This window comes from Myotis yumanensis, unplaced genomic scaffold (genome assembly GCF_028538775.1).
Source record: "Myotis yumanensis isolate MYYU_CA2020_CCGP unplaced genomic scaffold, mMyoYum1.0.hap1 SCAF_7, whole genome shotgun sequence".
NCBI lineage: Eukaryota > Metazoa > Chordata > Mammalia > Chiroptera > Vespertilionidae > Myotis > Myotis yumanensis.
The window spans coordinates 927,080-951,760 of NW_027223758.1; the positions used below are offsets into that span (position 1 = coordinate 927,080).

General features: G+C 53.2%; 1 protein-coding gene and 2 pseudogenes across 1 annotated transcript; 1 reads left to right on the top strand and 2 right to left on the bottom strand.

The window, feature by feature from the left end:
- Positions 1-3,854: 3,854 nt before the first annotated feature.
- LOC139014307 (THO complex subunit 4 pseudogene) lies at positions 3,855-4,789 on the bottom strand (annotated as a pseudogene).
- A 1,656-nt stretch (positions 4,790-6,445) lies between these two features.
- Positions 6,446-7,539, bottom strand: LOC139014308 (THO complex subunit 4 pseudogene; annotated as a pseudogene).
- Positions 7,540-12,601: 5,062 nt separating this feature from the next.
- On the top strand, positions 12,602-13,375 carry LOC139014309 (proline-rich protein 23A-like). Its single transcript, XM_070421303.1, has one exon. The coding sequence runs from the start codon at positions 12,602-12,604 to the stop codon at positions 13,373-13,375; it is 774 nt and encodes a 257-aa protein (XP_070277404.1).
- The last annotated feature ends 11,306 nt before the right edge of the window (positions 13,376-24,681 follow it).

The following is a 24,681-nucleotide window of genomic DNA, read 5'->3' on the forward strand; positions in this document are numbered from 1 at the left end:
AGAACTCCTGCAGACCCTCCGCCAAGTGCGCACGCAGGCCGCTGCGAGGCCTTTTGAAGGCCTCCTGCTGCGGCTCGGGAGGCCGTTTCTTTCTCTTCATGACCTTGGGAAGGGCTAGCTTCTCTTCTGCCTCCGTTGGGGTCCAAGCCGGGTCTCCGCGAGATCTCTCCCTGAAAGCTCCCTGGGAGAACGAGGACGGACGACGACGACCGCGACCACACGCCTAGGGCTGACAAAGCTCTGCCAAGAGGAACCCTGTTTTCTTTTATAGCCCCAGCGTGTAAAAGTGGGAGGAGCCAGAGAGACAGACCCACCAATCAGCCGCTCCGAGGAATGACGCCTCACCGTTTGGGCGGCGCCGACTGTAGGGTGGGGCAGGTTGGCGCATCTCAGGGAAAGGTGCTCCTGAACCTGGCTGCGATAGATGCCTGGGGTGCTTGACCGGCGCCGCCTCTTGGGCAGGCTCCTCCGCCCCGGGACCCGTGAAGTGTGCTGGGGGGTTTTATTTTACTTTGAGCTATTTCTTGTTTGTTTGTTTGTTTGTTTGTTTGTTTTGCTTTGCTTTGTTCTTTTTTTTCTGCTTTCTGTGCTCACTTCTCTTCCTTCATTGCAATTGATTCTATCTCTCGGCAATGAAACCTTGCAAACCTCGGTCCCATTTGCATTGGAAGGGAGGGGGCGTGGTGTGAGGGAGGGGGGGAGGGGGAGACCGGAGACGCAAGCACACCGAACGTAGCGGCCCTTGGAGGTCATGGGAGGCAGAGGCTGAGGTGGATGTGAATAGAATGTGTATGGCTTTGTATTTTAGCCCTTTGGCCCGGGCCCCTGCCCCAGTCAGCCCAATATCTGCCAGCCGTGGCCCTGGCTTTCCTCAGTCCCATGTTCTTGGTGCTGCTGCTGCTCCCGCATCACCTGCTTGTCAATGTCCTGGACCACAAGGGAGAGCTCTTTGAAGTTGCGGAAGAGCTCGCCATCTGGCAGGTGGATGCAGCGCGCACGAGGTGGATCTCTAACTGAGTGTTCATGCACTGTCCCGTGATGTGGGTGATTCTGGCACACTTCTCGCCATTTTGGCTCCAGTCACTTGGCCGCCACCATTTTGTTTTTAAATATCTTTTATTGATTGCTTTTTAAAGAGTGGAAGGGAGAGGGATAGAGAATTAAAAACCTCAAAGAGAGAGAAATCTCAATCAGCTGCCTCCTGCACCCAGCCCTTCTACTGGGCATATGCCCACAACCGAGGGATATGCCCTTGACCAGAATCGAACCTGGGACTGTTTAGTCTGCAGGCAGAAGCTCTGACCATGGAGCCAAACCACTCAACCGCCACTTTGAAACCCCAAAGGTTAACGCCTCTCTATTACCCTATCCCCGCTACCCGAAATTCAGCGTTTTAACTTCCCCGTTTTAACAGCACAAAATACAACTACATAACATTGTACAAGTATACTTTTTACTACACAAAGATGGATTAATATCTTTGTGTTGTTGTTGGTGTGTGTTTGTGTGTGTGTTTGTGTGTGTGTGTGTGTGTGTGCCAGATCAACCGGGTGCGTCTGAGTGTGTAAATCCGCGGTCACCCGCAGACATTTCTTGATCTGAATGGTCCGTCGGCATCCATGAGCACCCTTCAGGCCCTGCCTTCTTGCAGACAGCGTGGCCCTTGCTTGTCCTTCCCTGCTCTGGTCAAGTTGAGGCACCTGGCTCTGGCTGCAAGAGGGTGGCTTGCATTGGCGCTTCTCGACCAGCAGAGGGCGCGACGGGCTCTTCGGCCATCTGGGCGACTCTCCCCCCCACCCCCAGCCACCCACCCAGTCCTCCCACTCTCCCCTCGCCCCCCACCCCAGTGTCCTTGCCCTAGGGATCCTCGGGAGACCCCTCCCGTTTCCCGGGGGCACGCTGTGCCATCAAGGCCTCGCCTCCACCACGCGGCGCCGCCTCGAACCCCCATCCCACCCCTCCCCACACCACCCCACCCTCGGAGGATACGGGTATGGTCCGGCGCGAGATTCACACACTCTCCCTGGGTTTTTTTGTCCAAAGGCCAAAGGGCACTCACCGGACGTCGCAGGAACCGCGATGCTTTCCAAGGCACGGGAAAGCATCTCCCGGGGTGAACCGATTCCTTGGCGCCCTGCCCTTCACAAAAAAATAAAAAGAAAAAAAATAAAAAGAACTCTCCCTGGGGCCTCGGCCGGCTTCTCCCGGGTCGGTCGCCTTACCCCACTGGACGCCTGGCGGTGCCCCTCTCCGCCACTCTGGATTCAGGATCTGAACCCGACTCCCTTCGGATCGGCTGAGGGCAACGGAGGCCATTGCCGGTCCCCTGGGAATGGCGCTCGACCACCTCTCGGGACCGACTGACCAAGGTTCAACTGCTGTTCTCAGGGAACCCTTCTCCACTTTGGCCTTCCAAGTTCTCCTTGGAAGTACTACAGCTGGGTGTGGGCCCGCGGCACCGCGCCATCACTTTCCAGGGCTAGTTGATTCCGAAGGTGAGTTGTTACACACTCCTTAGCGGATTCTGACTTCCATGACGCCCGTCCTGCTGTCGCTATCAACCAACACCTTTTCTGGGGTCTGATGAGCGTCGGCAAGGGGCGCCTTCAGCCAGCGTTGGGTTCACCCTGCAGCGCCAGTTCTGCTTACCAAAAGTGGCCCGCTAGGCACTCGCATTCCACGCCCGGCTCCACGCCAGCGAGCCGGGCTTCTGACCCACTGAAAGAAAGTTGGAGACGAGGTTGAGGTCCTTTCTGCCCCAAGACCTCTAATGATTCGCTTTACCGGATGGATAAAAGTGCGTCTTTTGTGCGTCTGCGAGAGCGCAGGCTATCCCGAGGGAAACTGCAGAGTGAACCAGCTTCTAGACGGTTCCATTGGTCTTTCGCCCCTATACCCAGGTCAGACGACCCATTTTCCACATTTGTTCAGTTTTGTTGAGTGATAAAATCTATCAAGATTCTGAAATTCATGTCTATCTGCCAACCTATTATCTCTCTGTGGAGCTCCCTCTCTATGGAAAAACAGCTGGAAGAAAGGGGCGCCAGCACTCCCATCATCTCCTACATTGCATAGCCATAGTACCGAGCAATCGCCATGTCTTTTTCCCTCTCAGTGAAGTGCTGACGAATTCTCTTCAATCTCGCAGCATTGTCAGGATCTCATTGAGCCTTCCTTCTCAGGGCCTCTCCTTCTGGCCTATGCTCATCTGTGATGGGTGTTGACATTACTGACCCCGGAACCCCAGGTGTCCTCCGTAGAATTGGTTGGCGGGTTTTTTGTTGTTGTTGTTTTATCGTAGGGAACGAGTTATTTTGTTTCTTTGTTTGTTTGTTTGTTTGTTTTTCCCACAGCTTTTCGGGTTATTATGGCCAACGTGAAAACAGCAACTGGTAAAATGAACCCTGAAAATGACTCCGCACAAAACAGGTCTTTTTCAGAGTTATTTAATAAAATAAAAGTTAACGAAAAATCTTTCTAGGAGTTTTGTGTCCTATTTCCAAACAGAAGAAACAACCTCATCATTGGCCCCAGGTCCCTGGCCATCCTCGCGCACACTGACTTGCTGGTGCTTTAGCTGGTGCCTATCATCGCATCGTCATCATCCAGCAGGGCGTCCATCTCCTCGAAGTCCTTCTGGCCGTCCAAGCCCTTGGTGTCCTTCATCGCGCTGTCAGCATCCAGCTAGGAGTCCAACTCCTCAGTGTCCCTCATGGAGCTGTAAGCGTCCTTCTGGGCTTCCAACTTTTTGGTGTCCCTCAAGGCATGGTAAGCGCCCAGGTGGGCGTTCATCCTTTTGGTGTCCCTCTTCGAGTTGTAAGCGTCCTTTTGTGTGTTCAAGTGCTGGGTGCCCCTCATCGCCCTGTAAGTGTCCTGCTTGTCGTCCAACTGCTTGGGTCCCTCATGAAGTTGTAAGTGTCCAGCTGGGCGTCCAACTCCTCCTCCGAGATGTGTCGCTTTGAATGGCGGCCATTGCGCCTGCCTGGACGCTGGTTGCCTCCTCAGGAGCGGCCCTGAGTGACGCCACCGCCGCCCCCTCCGCTGCCGTCGCCGAAGCCTCCAGATCCTCGGTTTGTAGGCACACAGCCTCTGTTGACACTCCGTACCGGCCTGGGCATCGTGTCTATCTGCGAGTTGAGGATCTGGATGTGGAGGGGACGGCCATCCAAAGGGACGCCGTTGTACTGTTTCCTGGCTTCCAGGGCTTCTGCCTTGCGCTCAAAGTGCACGTGGGCTGTTCCCAGGCTGTGGCCAGAGCGGTCGTAATGGACAGCGGCCTGCTTCAGAGGCCCGAACTCTGCAAACAGCTGCTGGATGTCCACATCGGACACTCCGAAGTCCAGGTTGGACAGCAGCAGCTTCCCCCTGGTCATCAGGCCGGCACCCCTGCCGAAGGCCCTGCGGAAGCAGTCGTGTTGCCACTCGTCGGGAAGCTGTCTCGGCCTGCTGTAGGCCACGGGCTGGTTCCTGCCTCTGCCGAGGGCCACCCTGATCCAGAACGGCCCGCTGCCCCAGCTCTCGGGAGCAGCGGCTTACGCTCCGCCACCGCGGCCTCCCTTGGAACCAACCCTGCCTCGGCCCGGCCGAGGTCCCTGCCCCTGCCGCGGCAGTGGCCGTGGCCGTGGCCGTGGCCTCCCTGGGAGCAAGCCCGGCCTCGGTCCCAGCCTCGGTCTCGGTCCGTGTCCTCGCCCCAGCCCCCGCAGCGGCCCCGGCCCCAGCCATGGCCCTCCCGCTGGCTCCGGTCCAGCCTAATGATGTTGTCCAGTGACATGTGGATTTTGTCGGCCATGGCGGGCCCCGAATCAACCTCGGACCGAGCCAGTGCGGAGGTACGCTGGTCCTTCACTTCCCGCGTGGCGCCGGGGCTGTCCCAGATGTTGGGGTCCAGCCCCAGAGGTTCCCAAGGGTGTGGACGAGTCGGTGAAGAAGAAATGAAATCGAGACAGCGATCAGTGGATCAGCAGCCCAGCCAGGCTCTAGCCAGGTGCTCTAGCGGCTTCTATGTCCCGGGACCGGGTCTTGGCGAGACCTCTCTCCTGAAAGCTCCCTTGGAGAATGAGGATGACGACCACGACCACAAGCCGAGGGCTGAGAAGCTCTGCAAAGAAGGCCCTGCGTTCTTTTATAGCCCCAGAGCTGGTGGGAGGAGCCAAATCACCCCCTCGCTCACCAATCAGCCCCCGCAGGACCGATGTCACCGGTTGGGCCTCAAGTTGAGGGGAGGAGGCTTGCATTGGCACTGCAGGACCAGGAGAAGGCGCCACTGGCCCGCCCAAGCCATTCACGGGGCTTGGGGGGGATTGAGCGACAGGGCAGGTGCCCAAGGAGGCCCGCAGGGCTCCCTCTCCACACCTTGCGGGACGGCATCGCCGTTTTTTCTCGGTGGAAGTGGGGACAATACATACTTAGACAGGCTCCGGTGGGCCCAGGAAGGGCCAAAAGGAAAGAAAGCCACGGAAAATCTCCTAGGCGTGCCTCACTCAGCAGATATCTTGTTAGCGGGACCTTGTGCTCCTGTGTGTGTGTGTGTGTGTGTGTGTGTGGCGGGAGGACTCGGGGGGCTGGGGGGGTTGGAGGCGGGAGGGATAGGTGTGTGGGTGTGGGTGTGGGTGTGGGAGTTTGTGTGTGCGAGCGTGCGTGTGCGTCTGTGTGTGTACATCCGCAGTCACGCACGGACATTCCTTGCTTTGAACGGTCCGTCGCCATCCATGAACACCCTTCAGCCCCTGCCTTCTCAGAGACAACGCCCCATGCAGGTCCTTCTCGCCTGGGGTCTAGCCAGAAATGGGGAAGTCCAGTCACCTGCCTGTGCTTTCCCCACAGGAGGTTGCAGGAGGGGGGCTTGCATTGACGCTTCTCAACCAGTAGAGGGCGGGATGGCCTCCTTGTCCCCTGCCCCAGTCCACATAAATTCTGTAATCCACAGCCAAAGATGACGTCCTGGCCTGTCCATCTGATCGACACCCCGCCCACGCCCACCCTCCTCACCCCCCACCTCCAACCCTTCCCCCACCCCGCTCACTCTGTGCATGGATGGTCAGGCCCCTGCCCAGAGAACAAGTCCAGGCCTGGCCACCTGGGCTTGCCAAAGCCTCAGAAATTGGAAAGGCGGGAGCAACCTTTTTTTTCTGAGGAGGGTTTTTTGTTGTTGTTGTTTTATCGTAGGGAATGAGTTATTTTGTTTCTTTGTTTACTTGTTTGTTTGTTTGTTTGTTTTTCCCACACCTTTTCTGGTGATTATGGCCAAGGTGAAAACAGCAACCGGTAAAATGAATCCCGAAAATGACTCGGCACAAAACCGGTCTTTTTCAGAGTTATTGAATAAAATAAAAGTTAATGAAAAATCTTTCTAGGAGTTTTGTATCCTATTTCCAAACAGAAGAAACAACTGCATCATTGGCCCCAGGTCCCTGGCCATCCTAGCACACACTGACTTGCTGGTGCTTTAGCTGGTGTCCATCATAGCATCGTCATCGTCCAGCAGGGCGTCCAAGTCCTTGGTGTCCTTCATCCCGCTGTCAGCGTCCAGCTGGGAGTCCAACTCCTCGGTGTCCCTCATGGAGCTGTAAGCGTCCTTCTGGGCGTCCAACTTTTTGGTGTCCCTCATGGCATGGTAAGCATCCAGGTGGGTGTTCATCCTTTTGGTGTCCCTCATTGAGTTGCAAGCGCCCTTTTGGGTGTCCAACTGCTGGGTGCCCCTCATCGAGTTGTAAGCGTCCAGCTGAGCGTCCAGCTCCTCCGCCGAGATCTGTCGCTTTGAATGTCGGTCAGTTCGCCTGCCTGTACGCCGGTTGCCTCCGTGGGCACGGCCCTGAGTGCCTCCGCCAAAGCCTCCAGATCCTCGGTTTGTAGTCACCCAGACTCTGTTGACACTCTGTACCTGCCTGGGCTTCGTATCTATCTGCGAGTTGAGGATCTGAGTGGAGGGGACAGCCATCCAAAGGGATGCCGTTGTACTGTTTCCTGGCTTCCAGTGTGTCTGCCTTCCGCTCAAAGTGCACGTGGGCTGTTCCCAGGCTGCGGCCAGAGAGGTCGTAATGGACAGCGGCCTTCTTCAGAAGCCCGAACTCCGCAAACAGCTGCTGGATGTCCGCGTCGGACACTCCGATGTCCAGGTTGGACAGCAGTAGCTTCCACCCGTTCATCAGGCCGGCGCCCCTCCTGAAGGCCCTGCCGAAGCGGTCGTGTTGCCACTCCTCCGGAAGCTGTCTCGGTGTGCTGTAGGGCGCCAGGCGGTTCCTGCCTTAGCCGAGGGCGGCCCTGTTCCGGAATGGCCCTTCTGACCCAGCTCTCAGGTTCGGCGGCCTGCGCTCCACCACCTCGACCTCCCTGGAAGACGGCCCTGCCTCGGTCCCGGCCTAGGTCCCTGTCCACGCCGCAGCCGTGGTCGTGACCTCCCTGGGAGCCGGCCCAGCCTCGGTCCCAGCCTCGGTTCCTGCCCCCGCCCCCGCCCCAGCCGTGGCCCCGGCCATGGCCGCCCGGCTGGCTCCGGTCCAGACTAATGATGTCGTCCAATGACATGTGGATTTTGCCGGCCATGGTGGGCCCCGAATCAGCCTCGGATCGAGCACTTGTGGAGGCACGCTGGTACTTCACTTCCCGCGCGGCACCGGAACTGTTCCTGTCCGGGCACCAGATGTTGGGGTCCAGGCCCAGAGGTTCCCAAATGTGTGCACGATTAGGTGAAGAAGAAATGACACCGAGACAGTGTTCAGTGGATCTGCATCCTGCCAGGCTCTAGCCAGGTGCTCTATCGGCTTCTATGTCCCGGGACCGGGTCTTGGCAAGACCTCTCTCCTGAAAGCTCCCTTGGAGAACGAGGACGACGACCACGACCACAAGCCTAGGGCTGAGAAGCTCTGCAAAGAAGGCCCTGCTTTCTTTTATGGCCCCAGAGCTGGTGGGATGAGCCAAATCAGCAGCCCGCTGGACTAATCATCCACCCCCAGGACTGAAAGCTTCACCGGTTGGGCGTCAAGTTTAGGGGAGGAGGCTTGCATTGGCATTCCAGGACCAGTAGAGGGCGCCACTTGCCCGCCCAAGCGATTTGCGGGGCTTGGGGGAGGACTTGGGAGACGGGGCAGGTGCCACAGGGCTCCGTCTCCACTCCTTGCTGGACGGCAATGCCGTTTTTTCTCAGTTGAAGAGGGGACAATACAGACTTAGACAGGCTCCGGTGGGCCCAGGCTTGGCCAAAAGGAAACAAAGTCACGAAAAATCTCCTAGGCGTGCCTCACTCGGCAGATATCTTGTTAGCGGACTTGTGCTCCCGTGTGTGTGGCGGGGGACGCGGGGGGGGGGGGGGCCAAGGCGGGGGGGATAGGTGTGTGGGTGTCGGTGTGGGTGTGGGAGTGTGTGTGCGAGCGTGCGTGTGCGTCTGTGCGTGTACATCCGCAGTCACGCACGGACACTCCTTGCTTTGAACGGTCCGTCGCCATCCATGAACACCCTTCAGCCCCTGCCTTTTCAAAGACAACGCCCCCTGCATGTCCTTCCCGCCTCGGGTCTAGCCAGAAATGGGGAAGTCCAGCCACCTGCCTGTGCTTTCCCCACAGGAGGTTGCAGGAGGGGAGCTTGCATTGACGCTTCTCAACCAGCAGAGGGCGGGACGGGCTCTTAGGCCCCTGCCCCAGCCCACACAAATTCTGTAATCCGCAGCCAAAGATGACGTCCTGGCATGTCCATCTGATCGACACCCGCCCACACACAGCCCCTCACCCCCAAACCTCCCCCCACCCCGCTCAATCTGTGGATTGATGGTCAGGCCACCGCCCAGAGAACAAGTCCAGGCCTGGCCACCTGGGCTTGCCAAAGCTTCAGAAATTTGAAAAGCTGGATCAACCTTTTTTCTGAGGAGGGTTTTTTGTTGTTGTTGTTTTATCGGAGGGAACGAGTCATTTTGTTTTTTTGTTTGTTTTTCCCACACCTTTTCGGGTGATTATGGCCAAGGTGAAAACAGCAACCGGTAAAATGAATCCGCACAATAACTGGGTACAAAACAGGTCTTTTTCAGAGTCATTTAATAAAATAACAGTTAACGAAAAATCTTTATGGAGTTTTAAATCCTATTTCAAAACAGAAGAAACAACTCCATCATTGGCCACAGGTCCCTGGCCATCCTTGCCCACACTGACTTGCTGGTGCTTTAGCTGGTGTCCATCATTGCATCATAATCGTCCAGCAGGGCGTCCATCTCCTCGGCGTCCATCTGGCCGTCCAAGTCCTCAGTGTCCCCCATCGCGTTGTAAGTGTCCAGTAGGGCGGCCAACTCCTCGGTGTCCCTCATGCAGCTGTAAGCGTCCTTCTGGGCGTCCAACTTTTTGGTGTCCCTCATCACTTTGTAAGCGCCCAGATGGGCGTTCATCCTTTTGGTGTCCTTCATCAAGTTGTAAGCGCCCTTTTGGGCGTCCAACTGCTGGGTGCCCCTCATCGTGCTGTAAGCATCCTGCTTGGCGTCCAACATTTTGGTGCCCCTCATCAAGTTGTAAGAGTCCTGCTGGGCGTCCAACTCCTCCGCCGTGATCTGTTGCTTTGAATGGCAGCCAGTGCTCCTGCCTGTCCATTGGTTGCCTCCGAGGGCGCGGCCCTGAGTGCCACTGCCGAAGCCTCCATATCCTCAGAGTGTGTGGGTGAGTGCCTGTGTGCTTTTTCGCGCGCTGCTGCATAGGGGTGAGGTGGGGGCGGGGGGCGGACAGGGCCCTAGAGGAGGCGCCATCATTGATTAGTCCTTTGACCCAGCAGCTGCCCGCGCCTGTCCTAGGGCCTGGCAGACATAGTTGGCCAGACAGCCGTGGCCCTGCTCTCAAGAGGACTGGGTAGTGTGTTTTTCCCCGGGGGGCTTTTAAGAGAATCCATGTGAGAGATGATGACCTGCGTGATGGAATGCCAAAGGAAACCACACTGTGAGATCTCCTTGTTAGATTCAGCTCGCCATCTGAACTGCCTCTTCCGGTGTCAGGGTGACTTCTCCCCTAACTGGACATCATTTCGGATTCCTGGGAGCACGTTGGTCTCCACGACATTTGACGGCCCTGACATCCACAAGGGATAACCCAACCGTTTCCTTGGTTTGTAAATTGGACTGGAGGCCCCCTGCTCCATGATGTCTAAGAGAAAAACAGGGTGTGTAAAGAACCAAAAAAAAAAAAAAAGAAGAAGTGTTTAGAACTCTGTCTCCTGGCCCCACTTAGCAGAGACAGAGAATGATGTTCCACCAAGACTTTTCCGTGAGAGCCCTTGATATGCCCAAATGAACTGTCCTGAGCAGGGTCGTGTCATGCAGAGGCACCTAGCACCTGAGGCAGAAGATCTTGGTTGTGTCTTTAGCAGATCGTGTTGAAGAGAACATAGACGGAGGGAGCTGCCATGTTTCCAAGCAGCCATAGGGGAAAGGGCTGTGTGAACCTGAATGTATATGTTCAAAACTGCATAAGGATAACTAACACACCAACACTTTGCTTCTTTCACAACAGATTATATTGCTCAAATATGGGCAAGCATTGTTGACCTGAAAGATGAATTTCTTACAAAATTCTACATTCAAAGTTGCCAGATCACCCTAGTTGCCGCAATGGATGTCACAGTTCTATAAACAACTTTCATTTCCACAGACATTTCATTACTTTCTCAGCTGTGTGTTCAAGGGCTCTTTACAAGTGTTCACACAGGCAGATACACACACACACACACACACACACACACAGCAAACATGCCCTCATATTTTCTAATATATAAACAACTATGTATGTGTGTTTCCATTTGGGATTGCTGTATCCTTTGTGTGGGATATTTTAGGTTGAGTAAGAAGTGATCAGCGAATGCCTCGCCTTTCAGACACAGTGGTTTGTACTCTGGGAATGGTCACATACATGACCAGTGTTGTTTGATGAATGAATGGTTTCACCTGATTTAACCCTGGATCATTTCACTCGAGTGAATAATGTGTAAACAGTGTTGGTCTTTCACAATTCCCTCTTCTTTGTTGAGCTCCGTCATGTTTTCTCGGGGAAGGACCATGACTGGAGGATTTTCCACATAAGTGACATGCCTAGGGCTCTTCTCCCGTGTAGGGACTCTGGTGTCTGACGAGATTCGCATATTGACTGAATGCATTCCCACACTGACCGCATTCACATGGATGGCCTCTGGTGTGTGTTATGTGGGAACGTGTCGTCAGCTCAAACATTTGATGGAAAGCCTTCCCACACATGGAACATACATGTGGTTTCTGCCCCGTGTGCATTCTCCGGTGCTGGTTCAGGCCAGAGCTTTGACTAGTGACATTCATTGCATTGCTTGCCCGGATGGACCCAATCCTGCTTTTCTGGGGTTAGATCTTTGATTGAGAGCTCTGTCACATAGGGGATATTCATGTGGTTACTCTCCTGTGTGGATGGCCTCATGCTGTCTAAGGAAAGAACTCTGACTGAAGGCTTTCTCACACTCACTGCCCTCATAAGGCTTCTCTCCGTTGTGCATTGCATTGTGGTTTCTAAGCCCAGATCGTTGCAGAAAGCATTTCCCTCGTAGGTGACATGCACATGGTTTCTCTCTAGGGTGCGTCATGTTCTGCCCTCTGAGGTTGAAAACATTCCTGAAGGGCATCCCAGGGTCACACTGTTGTGTGCATGTCATTGTGTCTACTAAGGCATTCATCTAGTCCAGGTGACTTTCCACAATGTTTGCTGATAGCTGGTTTCTTTCTTTCATGAACTGAGGAATGTGGAGACACGGCTGATCTATGAGTAAATTCATCACTCCTATCAGCCCTTAGCACCCTTCTTCTCGAAGCTGTGGAGAGCTCGCATTTTCACGGCATGGTGGGGGCAGAGGTAGGATTCTGGACATGTTCTGAAGTCGTCAAGGTCAGAGAGGGATCCTCAGATGGGGTTGGGGTGGGTATGGACTGAGGGATTCTGAGAGGGGCACTGAGGCTGCCGAAGGACCACAACTGAGAGGCAACTCTGGGGGGTGAATTCCTAAGGGCTTTTAGTGCCCCTGAGGGTGGAGATGACCTTGACTATGAGAGAGGAATTAGGCAGGGACCTAGAGGTAGAGCCCAAACTACTGTCATTTCAAGGAACATCAGACTCTACTCTCCTCTCAGGGACCTGAGCTTTGTGGCACAACCATGATGCCAAACATGATTTGACATGATCAGAAATGAAACCCAATCACAAGCACGAAATATTGTGCAGAATTTTATTAGTATGGGATAAAAAGTATATGCAGCAGAATTTAATAAATCATTTCATACAGCATAATACATAAAATAAAATAAGTTAAATAACCCCCCCCCCAACAAGACCTGATACGTCTTCCCGGTGTTCAATGATGCCCCCGCGAGAAGGGGGTGAATCCTCCGAGTCCAGGAAATGCGATGGGAAAAGCACCAGGAAGCTATAAATGAAAGCAGGGTCTACTCTGCCGAGCTTCTCAGCCCTAGGCTTGTAGTCTTGGTCGTCGACCATGTTCACCAAGCAAGCTTTCAGGGGAGAGATCTCACCAAGACCCGGTCCCGGGACATAGAGGCCGCTGGAGTACCTGGCTAGAACATGGCTAGGCCGCTGATCAAGTGGAATTGCCCCCTCCCCCATGCCCAATGGGTGTGGGCACCAGATGCTTCAACAAGCCCGCCCCCCCCCCGCCCCAGTTGCAGATAGTGAGTGACACTCGCCCTCTGCCATTCTCCAGAAGCACCGCCCACAGAGCCACTGGGATGTTAGGCAGCCACTTCCTCAGTCCCAGCTCCCATGCTGTGCCCCAGTGTGAACCGGCCACCGGAGGATCCCGGCCCGCCAAGCGCTGCCGAATTGAGGAGCCCGTGGGCCCTGAAGACAGGGTGGTGCCCAGCCTGCAAGGCCCCCCGGTGCCCTGGGCCACAGACGCGCTCACCTCAGTGCTGGTCGTGGCTGAAGGCTGTGCCCTGCCTAGCATCAACCCGGTGCTGGAGCCCCAAGGCAAGCCTGAGCCCACGTTGGTCCCACCAGTGTCTCTGGTCCCTGAGGCGCACTTGGGCTCGGGAGAGGGGGCACACTCGCCCATCGGCCTGGAACCCGGCGCTCTCCTGGATGATGCTCCCACGGGAGACCTGACCATCCAGCAGGAATTCTTCTGCAGGTCAGCCCCACACATTGCCCTCCCAATAGAGGCCCCCCACCAGGACGAGGAGGTGTCGGTCTGGTTCCAGCCTCCCTTGATGCTCCCTGCAGGCTGGCTCACTGGAACCAGGTCAGACAGCCCCCTGATCCCTCACGGCCGCATCCAAGGGCCATGGCCTCGAGCCCCGATGCCTAATCCAGAAAGAAACGCGCCTGGGCCCCACTCCAACCTGAGCTTCAACCTGTGGGAGCCCTTCCCCAGCTCACCGCTCTAAATTCTACCTCCGTCTCCCAGCCCAAAACCAGGTCCTCATGTGCGCCGCCCCAGGCGGCACGCTCTGGGGCCTGCTCCCAAGACCAGGAAATGCCTGTTTTAGGAATGAACGGGATGCAATCCCTACTCACGGGGCTGAGGACCATGAGAAGGGATTCTAATAGCTGTTTTGAGTTTACCACACATCTGAAAACAATGAATAAAGACAGACGCTCTTTTGATGCAGGCTGCTTTGCAGAATTGTTGATCAATGGTCACCACCAGGTAAAGCACCAGCAAGTCCGTGTTTGCATGGAGCTAGGCCAGGAAGTCGTCTTACACTGCTTACCGAGGGCGAGCTGGCGGGGTGCTTTGTCCAATGAGGGAGTTGAAAAAACAAACAAACAAACAAAAATCTTAAAAATAACCCTCCTTATAAAAACCTTCTTTAAAAAAAATAAACTCTTTAAAAAAAATAAAACCCTCCTTAGAAATTACATCAATCCAGCCTTTCAATGCCCAGAAGCTTAGGCAAGCCCAAGTGGCCTGGCCCGGACTTGGTCTCTAGGTGGGGGCTTGACCAGCCAACCAGAGAGGGAGCGTGGCGGGGCGGTTGTCCACCAGATGACCAGGCTCAGGCGGGGCTGTCCCGCCCTGAGCTGGTCGAGAAGCGCCAATGCAAGCCGCCCTCCTGCAGCCATAGCCCGGTGCCTGGACTTGACTTCAGCGGGGAAGGACAAGAAAGGGGCTCGCTAATATACAAAACCATACACAGTTTATACGCATCAACTTCAGCCTCTGCCTCCCATGACCTCCAAGGCCAGCTTCATTCGGTGTGTCTGCGTCTCTGGCCTACCCCAGTCCGCCACCCACCCACACCCACACCCCACCCTCTCCGAGCCCATTCCCTTCGAGGAATGAATGTCAGGCCCAGCCACGTTCAGCAGAATCTTTCCTTTCGATCCTTTGGGTGAATGCCACCTGAAGGGGAGTGCCTGCTGGGTCCTCGCTTGGGGCATGTGCGCCCCCTTCTGAAACTTGAGGCCCAACTGGTGGCGCCTTCACTCCTGGAAGTGGCTGATTGGTGGAGCGGGCAGGAGGCTGGTTTGGCTCCTCCCACCACGCTCTGGAGCTATAAAAGAAAGCCCAGTCTACTCTGCCGAGCTTCTCAGCCCTAGGCTTGTTGTCTTCGTCGTCGACCGTGACCACCAAGGAAGCTTTCAGGGGAGAGATCTCACCAAGACCCGTCCCGGGACATAGAGGCCGCTGGAGTACCTGGCTAGAACATGGCTAGGCCGCTGATCAAGTGGACTTGCCCCCCGCGCTCAACGGGTGTGGGCGCCAGACGCTTCACCAAGCCCGCCCCCCCCCACCCCCCGCCCCCGCCCCAGTTGCAGACAGTGAGTGACACTCACCCTCTGCCATTCTCCAGAAGCACCGCCCGCAGCGCCACTGGGATGTTAGGCAGCCACCTCCTCAGCCCCAGCTCCCATGCTGTGCCCCAGTGTGAACCGGCCCCTGGAGGACCCCCGCCCGCCAAGCGCTGCCGAATTGAGGAGCCCGCGGGCCCTGAAGACTGGATGGTGCCCAGCCTGCAAGGCCCCCCGATGCCCTGGGCTGCAGACGCGCTCACCCCAGTGCTGGTCGTGGCTGAAGGCTGTGCCCTGCCTAGCATCAACCCAGTGCTGGAGCCCCAACACGAGCCCACGTCCTCCAGTGTATCTGGTCCCTGAGGCGCCCTTGGGCTAGGGAGAGGGGGCGCACTCGCCCATCGGCCTGGAACCCGGCGCTCTCCTGGATGATGCCCCAACGGGAGCCGTCACTATCCAGCAGGAATTCGTCTGCACGTCAACCCCACACATCGCCCTCCCAATAGAGGCCCCCCACCAGGACCAGGAGGTGTCGGCCTGGTTCCAGCCTCCCTTGATGCTCCCTGCAGGCTAGCTCACTAGAACCCGGTCAGACAGCCCCCCGCTCCCGCACGGCCCCATCCAAGGGCCATGGCCTCGAGCCCCAAAGCCTAGTCCAGAGAGAAACGCGCCTGGGCCCCACTCCAACCTGAGCTTCAACCTGTGGGAGCCCTTCCCCAACTCACCGCTCCAAACTCTACTTCTGTCGCCCCAGCCCCAGTCCAGGTCCTCCTGTGCGCCGCCCCTGGCGGCACGCTTTGGGGCATGCTCCCAAGGCCAGGAAATGCCTGTTTTAGGAATGAACGGGATGCAATCCCTACTCACGGGGCTGAGGACCAGAAGAAGGGATTCTAATAGCTGTTGTGAGTTTACCACACATCTGAAAACAATGAATAAAGACAGATGCTCTTTTGATGCAGGCTGCTTTGCAGAATTGTTGATCTATGGTCACCACCAGGTAAAGCACCAGCAAGTCCATGCGTGCATGGAGCTGGGCCAGGACGTTGTCTTGCACTGCTTTCTGAGGGCGAGCTGGCGGAGTACTGTGTCCAATGAGGGAGTTGAAAAAAAACAAACAAACAAACAAACAAAAATCTTAAAAATAACCCTCCTTATAAAAACCTTCTTTAAAAAAAATAAACTCTTAAAACAAAAACCCTCCTTAAAAATGACATCAATCCAGCCTTTCAATGCCCAGAAGCTTAGGCAAGCCCAAGTGGCCTGGTCCGGACTTGGTCTCTAGGTGGGGGCTTGACCAGCCATGCAGAGAGGGAGCATGACGGGCGGTTGTCCACCAGATGACCCAGCTCAGGCGGGGCCGTCCCGCCCTGGGCTGGTCAAGAAGTGCCAATGCAAGCCGCCCTCCTGCAGCCAGAGCCCTGTGCCTGGGCTTGACCTGAGCGTGGAAGGACCAGCAAGAGGCATGCTAATATACAAAGCCATAAACCTTTTACTCACATTAACTTCAGCCTCTGCCTCCCATGACCTCCAAGACCAGCTTCATTCGGTGTGTCTGCGTCTCCGGGCTACCACCTTCCGCCCCCTCCCAACCCCCCCATCCCCCACCCTCGCCCGGCTCATTCCCTTCGAGAAATGAATGCCAGGCACAGCCACGTTCAGCAGAACCTTTCCTTTCGGTACTTTCACCCGGCCTAGCTTGGGGGCATGTGGGCCCAACAGGTGACGCTTTCACAGTCCTCACAGTCCAGGGGGCGGCTGATTGGTCGAGCGGCTGATTGGGCTCCTCCCACCAGCCTCTGGCGCTATAAAAGAAAGCAGGGTCCTGTGTGCGGAGCTTCTCAGCCCTAGGGTCGTTGTCTTGGTCGTCATCGCCTTCCTCGTTCTCCAAGGTAGCTTTCAGGGGAGAGGTCTCGCCAAGACCCGGTCCTGGGTCGTAGAAGCTGCTGAAGCACCTGGCTAGCACCTGGCTAGGCTGCTGATCAACTGAACGCCCATCTCCGTGCCATTTCGTCTTCGCCGGCTCTGTCCACGCCTTTGGGAACGCCTGGAACGCCTGGGCTGGGGCCCCAGCAGAGGCACAGGAGGAGCTAGCCATACCCCAAGATGATGAAGAGAACAGAAAGTCATCCTGAGCTGCCGCCAGAGGTCATCCAAAAGCCTCGCAGCAGCCTGCGCATGCACTTGCTGGAGTCTATGCAGGCTCTCCATGCACTGGGCCAGAGGAGGAAGGATGAGAAAGCTGGCCCGGACCCCAACATCTGGAGCCCGCACAGGAACAGCTCCTACGCTGCGCGGGAAGTGACGGACGGCCGAGCTGATGCGCTGCCTCGATCCCAGGTGGACTCCGCGCCCGCCATGGCCGACAAAGTGAACATGTCTGTGGACGATGTATCTCAGCTGAACCGGAGCCAGCGGGGAGGCTGCAGCGGGCTGGCACTCCAACAAAGGAAGAAGAGAAGATCGCTATTCCCAAGAGGAAGAGGAAGAGAAGTCATCCTGAGCTGCCGCAAGAGGCCATCAAAAGGCCTCGCAGCGGACTCCAGAGGCAGTAGCTGGAGTCTGTGCAGGTTTCCCATGCACTGGGCAAGAAGAGTGATAAGAAAGCAGACCCGTCTTCCTCTCAGGCCCTGGGAAACTCAAGTAACGCCAAAGGCCCCCCAGCCACGCCAGGTTTTCCAACCACCGCTGGATGCGCACCGCATGAGGGGGCCATGTCTAATGGGGTTTATATGCTGCTGAGCGCGGCCAATGGAGGCGTGAAGCCAGTGGTGTCCAGCACACACCTGCTGGACTTTCTGGTGCAGCTGAAAGGTTACACACCTACCATCCCAGATCCGGTGACTCGTTTCTACCTGAACCGCGCTGGCTTAGAAGCTGCAGACCCTCGCATAGTTAGGCTCTTCTCCATAGCTGCCCAGAAATTCATCGCAGATACTGCCAACGATGCACTGCAGCTGTGCAAAATGAAGGGCACCGCCGCTCGCGGCTCCGGCAAGTACACTCTAACCATGGAGGACTTGGCCACTGCCCTCAGCAAGTATGGCATCAATGTGAACACACCGCTCTATTTCACCTAAGCCACCCAACCTATATGTACTTGTCTGCCCCCTAATCCCCCGCTCTGGCCTGTTTTCATAATACACTTTATTTGGACAGAAATAAAATCGTCATTCCTGTCTAGTCTATTCTGATTGGCTGGTTCCTTACACAGCAGGGATTTTTTAATTTGTTTGCAAGCCTGCTTTCTAAGGCCCCTGTTGCCTGCGCCCCGCTGCTGGCGGCGCAATCCAGGACCTGCTCCCAAGGCCCAGAGAGGCCTGTTTTAGGAATGAACGGGCTGCAATGCCTCACTGATTACCAAGGGGGGAGCTGGTGGGGTCCTGTGGCCAATGAGGGAGTTTTTGTTTTTGTTTTTTGTTTTTTTTAAACAACAAACAAAAAAATAAATAAATAAAAACCTCCTTTAAAAAAACCCCTCCTTAAAAACAAACAAATAAACAAAAACCCCTCTTTAGAAATGACATCGATCGAGCCTTTCCACTCAATGCACAGATGCTTGGGCAAGCCAACGTGGCCTGGCGGGTACTTGGACTCTGGGCGGGGGCCTGACCATCCAGCTAGAGAGGGGGAATTGTGGGTTTTCTGGAGGTGGACCAGATGACCCAGCCAGGGCAGGGCCGTCCCACTCTGTGCTGGTCGAGAAGTGCCTAGGCAAGACGCCCTCCTGCAGCCAGAGCCCTGTGCCTGGACTTGACCTGAGTGGGGAAGGACAAGCAAGGGGCTCGCTAATATACAAAACCATACACAGTTTATACACATCAACTTCAGCCTCTGCCTCCCATGACCTCCAAGGCCAACTTCATGCGGTGTGTCTGCGTCTCCGGTCTACCCCCGCCCGCCACCCACCCACACCAACACCCCACCCTCTCCCGGCCCATTCCCTTCGAGGAATGAATGCCAGGCCCAGCCACGTTCAGCAGAATCTTTCCTTTCGATCCTTTGGGTGAATGCCACCTGAAGGGGCGTGCCAGGCGGGTCCTCGCTTGGGGCATGTTCTCCCCCACCTGAAACTTGAGGCCCAACCGGTGATGCTTTCACTCCTGGGGGCGGCTGATTGGTGGAGCAGGTGGGCGGCTGGTTTGGCTCCTTCCACCACGCTCTGGAGCTATAAAAGAAAGCAGGGTCTACTCTGCTAAGCTTCTCAGCCCTAGGCTTGTTGTCTTGGTCGGCGACCGAGTTCACCAAGCAAGCCTTCAGGGGAGAGATCTTGCCAAGACCCGTCCCGGGACACAGAGGCCTCTGGAGTACCTGGCTAGAACCTGGCTAGGCTGCTGATCAAGTGGACTGGCCCCCTGCACCCGACAGATGTGGGCGCCAGACGCTTCACCGAGCCCGCCCCCCCAGTTGCAGACAGTGAGTGACACTCGCCCTCCGCCATTCTCCAGAAGCACCGCCCACAACGGCACTGGGATATTAGGCAGCCGCCTCCTCAGCCCCAGCTTCCATGCTACGCCCCAGTGTGAACCAGCCACCAGAGGATCCCGGCCCGCCAAGCGCTGCCGAATTGAGGAGCCCGTGGGCCCTGAAGATGGGATGGCGCCCAGCCTGCAAGGCCCCCCGGTGCCCTGGGCCGCAGACGCGCTCACCTCAGTGCTGGTCGTGGCTGAAAGCTGTGCCCTGCATAGGGTCAACTCGGTGCTGGAACCCCAACGGGAGCCCGAGCTCACGTCGGTCCTGCCAGTGTCTCTGGTCACTGAGGCGGGCTTGGGCTCGGGAAATGGGGCACACTCGCCCTTCGGCCTGGAACCAGGCGCTCTCCTGGATGCTCCCGGGGGAGCCGTCACCATCCAGCCGGAATTCTTCTGCTCGTCAGTCCTACACCGCCAAGCGCTGCTGAAATGATTGATAGAATCAACATCATTAAATTGTCTCTACTGCCAAAGCAATCTATAAATTCAACGCACTGCTCATTAAAATACCAACGGCATATTTCACAGACCTAGAACCAACTCTTCAAAAATTCATCTGGAAGAAAAAACGACCCCGAATAGCTGCAGCGATCCTGAGAAAGAACAAAGTAGGTGAGATCTCAATGCCAGATATCAAGCTGTATTACAAAGCCACTGTTCTCAAAACTGCCTGGTACTGGCACAAGAACAGACATATAGATCAATGGAATAAAATAGAGAGCCCAGAAATCATCCCCAACCAATACACTCAATTAATATTTGACAAAGGAGGCAAGAACATACAATGAAGTCAAGATAGTCTCTTCAATGAATGGTGTTGGGAAAATTGGACAGATACATGCAAGAAAATGAAAGTAGACCACCAACTTACACCATACACAAAAATAAACTCAAAATGGATATAGGACCTAAATATACAATGGGAAACCTTAAAAATACTAGAAGAATCCAAAGGCAACAAAATCTCAGACATATGCCGAAGCAATTTCTTCACCGATACTGATCCTAGGGCATTGGAAACTAAAGAGAAAATAAACAAATGGGACTACATCAAAATAAAAATTTTCTGCACAGCTAAAGAAACCATCAACAAAACAACAAGAAAGCCCACTACATGGGAGAATATATTTGCCAACATTATATCTGATAAGCACCTATTCGCTAACATTTATAGGGAACTCATACAACTTAACAAAAGGAAGATAAACAATCCAATCAAAAAATGGGCAAAGGACCTAAATAGACACCTTTTAAAAGAGGACATTCAGAAAGCCAAGAGACTATGAAAACATGTTCAAAGTTGCTAATTATCCGAGAGATGCAAATCAAAACAACTATGATGTACCATCTCACACCTGTCAGAATGGCTATCATCAGCAAATCAACAAATGATAAGTGCTGGAGAGGATTTGGAGAAAAAGGAACACTTGTGCACTTCTGGTGGGAATGCAGACTGGTGCAGCCACTATGGAAGACAGTATGGAGTTTTCTCAAAAAACTGGAAATGCAACTCCCGTTTGACCCTGTGATCCCACTTCTAGGAATATATCCCAAGAAACCAGAAACACCAACCAGAAAGGATATATGCACCCATATGTTCATAGCAGCACAAATCACCATAGCTAAGATCTGGAAACAGCCTAAGTGCCCATCAGTAGATGAATGGATTAGAAACCTCTGGTACATCTGCACGATGGAATACTATGCTGCTGTAAAAAAGAAGGAACTCTTACCTTTTGCAACAGCATGGATGGAACTGAAGAGCATTATGCTAAATGAAATAAGCCAGTCAATGAAGGAAAAATACCACATTATCTCACTCATTCATGGATAAAAGAGTCCATTATAAACTTTTGAACAATAATAGATACAGAGGCAGAGTTGCCTCGAACAGACTGTTAAACTACAGCAGGAAGGCCGGGGAGGGTGGGGGGGCAGAAGGGGGACGGTAATAGATCATCCAAAGGACTTCTATGTATGCACATAAGCATAAAAAAATTGACATAAGACACTGGGAGGTAGGGGAGGCCAGGGCATTGTCAAGGAAATCAGCAAAAAACGGAGACATATGTAATACTCTTAGTAATAATTTAAGCAATGACAAGATTATTTTTTAAAAAAGAAGAAAGAGACCTTCCTTAGTATAAGCCACTGAAGCTTTGGGAATGTTTGTTACTCACCATAACATCTAGCCCAGCGTTTCTCAACTTGTGGGTCATGACCATATTGGGGCTTGAATGACATAATCCTTTCACAGGGGTTGCTGAAGACCATCGGAAAACACATGTGTAATTACATATTGTTCTTGTGATGAATCACTATGCTTTAATTATATTCAATTAGTAACAATGAAAATACATCCTGCATATCATATATTTACATGACGATTAATAACAGTAGCAAAATTACATTTATGAAGTAGCAACGAAAATTATTTTATGGTTGGGGGTCACCACAACATGAGGAACTGTATTAAAGGGTCACAGCATTAAGAAGGTTGAGAACCACTGATCTAGCTGGTCCTAATGGGTGTGCTTTAACAATTCTACTCTCCTGGAGGCAGCAGAGTCTAACGTTTTAAGTCAGATCTCTGTTATTAGAAACACTTGGGTTTGCCTTCCAGCCCTGCCTTTATTTAACTTTACTATCAGGCAGTTTACATAAAGCCTCTGAGCCTCAATTTGCTCTTCATAAAATCTCAGTTTGCAGAAAGGACTAAATGACATAATAATGCATGTAAAGCACTGAATTCCAGATCTGGCACATGCAGTAAACATTCGGTAGCTATTAGCTCCATAGTTCCACAATGTGTACTGAATACAAACATTCTAACATTGTATGAAAGGTTAACCTTTTGTTCTTTGTAGCATTTCAAATGTTATTTTTAAACAAATAAAATTGTACTGTATATATTCTCTCATAGCCTGATTTGTCTCTTAAAAATGTCATATTTTTTATTAAAAATAAAAAATCTGAGAGCTGGTATAGCCCAGAGGATTTAGGATCTTCCCATGCACAGAAAGGTTTCCGGTGAAATTATTCATGAGGCACAGCCTAGTGCCTCTGAAATAGGCACTGTTCTCAGGAATCTGGCTGTATTCCCAGTGGGAGGGTGAGAGTTGACAGGAGGCAGCTTATCCATGTTTCTATTTTCCCTGTCCCATCCTATCTCTCAAAAAACAAATTAACAAAAAAATCAGTTGGAGACAACAAACCCCAGAAACTACCACTGGCCACCCGATCCTAATGTTGTCATTTCCCAGCAACATTCTGGCTTCCAAACACCTATATTCTCAATGGTCAGTGAGTGACTGGGATACTATTTACACCTGGGAGGCCTGGAAAGGTATATTACCCAAAGGGCTATGTCCCTAATGATGGCTGGGTTTGGCCAATGAAAACCCAGGAGAGGCATATTATCCAAGTGTACATGGTTGAGGGTGGGAGTTCCTGCATCTACCTGGTGGTCATATTGACCTCTTTGGTCTGTTCACAGAGAGTGAGGCTTCCCAGGCCAGGTCTCCAGAAGGACAAGGCATCAGAGGCAGTATCCCCCTATGAAGGGGTGTGTATGAGGTTTGCTGAGCCCCAACACGCCAGAATTTGGGCTTTTGTGACTCCTGGACACCTCTCTGCTTACAGAGTTTGACGATACCTTGTTGAGTTAACCCACCAGCCTGGTGTGTGGGCACCTCTGGGGTCCTGCAGTCCCAGTCCCACTGCCAGGAACAGTGAGTTCATGTGTAGCAAAAGGTGTGATGGGGAAAGAGGTTAACAGGTTACAATACCTCCATGTGAGGACATGATGGTGTGACTGAACTAGGAGGATTTGGGAAACGTAGGACTTGTTTTGTGTATATAGGCAACAAAGAAGATGAGGCAGAGTTTTGCACAAGGAGTTTTACTTTCATTCTCTGGAATCTGGGGACATGAAAGGTCCTGACCAAAAGAGGGACATTGTGTGAGGTAGTTCTGTAAACTTTTCCCAAAGCAGCTCAGAAGAAGAACAGACTAGAAGAGAGATGATAGCAGCTGGGGACAGGTGGCAAAAGTCCTATAAAAGATAAGGTAACTGGAAAATTGTGCACTGAGGACTGAGTCTTGAAGGAATGTGGTCATCTTGAGGACACATTGGCTTATTGACTGGGAAATGGTACTGAACAGTCTGAGCCCATGGATCCTGGGGTTGGTGGCCAGAGTCTCAATAGATCTTTCTCTGAACACAGATTCCTGCAAATGCAGAGTGGTTTAAGGGTTCTGTTTTTTGGAACTCATATCAGGGCCTCACACTCTTACAACTTCTGTGATAGTGGTATCCTGGGATTGTCTTGCCTCTGTTCTAGCCCTTATATCTGGGGACCTTGATGAGACACCAAGCCCAGAATTCTAAGTACACGTCTAAGGTTGTCTGAAATGACACCTGTTTTTGGCAAACAATGGAATAAGATGTGAGTAGACCTTCCAGTCATAGGTTCCTTTATGTGCAAAGGCTTAGAGTGAAGACTGAGCTCATTCAGGAACCAACCGGCATCCACAGGCTGGTGCTCTATCCACTGAGCCAAACCAGCTGGGGCTTGTGTCCATTTTTTAAAATAGGAACTGGTGACAATTGAACAGGAATGAGGTCTAGAGGAGCTTGTGAAACCTTTGGAATCTGGTTTGCAGGTGATGGGAGTAATGGAAGATTTGGAGCAGCAGAGGCAGGTGATCTGACCCAGGTCTAATTAGACTTCCTGTGGCTGAAGCATAACCAACCATATTGCTGTGAGGGAGGTGGTAGAAAGTCTAGACTGGAGGTTGCTGTGGTGAGCATGATGGTAAGTGACCCATGATGGTGACTGTGGGGGTGAAATAAGCTTTTGTTTTCTGGATTGGTGTTTTATGTGCGGCCAACTGGATTTTCTAATTTTGAGTATGAGAGAGAGGTAAGAGCCCGGAATGACTTGAAGGTTTGAGTTTGGCAGCTGCATGTATGGAAGCACTATCAACTGAGATGCAGATATTCAGAGTAGAAGTGTAATGTTCATTGGGAATACAAAATTGTTATTTTTTATCTGTTTTGGTGTGCGATATTTCAGAGAGCACTTCATAAGCATCTGAAACTCTGAGGAGAAGTTCAGGTTGAAAATGTCTTTAAAGTTGGGAGTGCAGTGACCCGGGTAGAGTTGTAGATCATCTTTTTAAAAACTTTTTTTCTGTTTAATTGGAGAACAAAGAGAAGTTAAAACAAGATGAGATGGCAGCTGTTGCATCTTTGCTTGTGAATAACACACCAGGATTGTGTTGAGAGCCTTTTGTGGTCAGTAGTCTGACTGATTTACATACGGGAATGAGTGGTCATATGTGAGATACACCGGACCTGGGAGAGAGGGCCATAGGTGATGGGACCTGAGTGCTGAAGGCTGTAACTGGTGAAGGGACATCAAGTGCAGCACCAGAAGAGGTAGGCTCTGGATATCTGAGATTTGATGTGGATCTCAATAGGAGAG

Excerpts from the sequence above, each read along its gene's own strand:
- LOC139014309 (XM_070421303.1), top strand. The coding sequence starts at position 12,602 with ATGGGTGTGGGCACCAGATGCTTCAACAAGCCCGCCCCCCCCCCGCCC.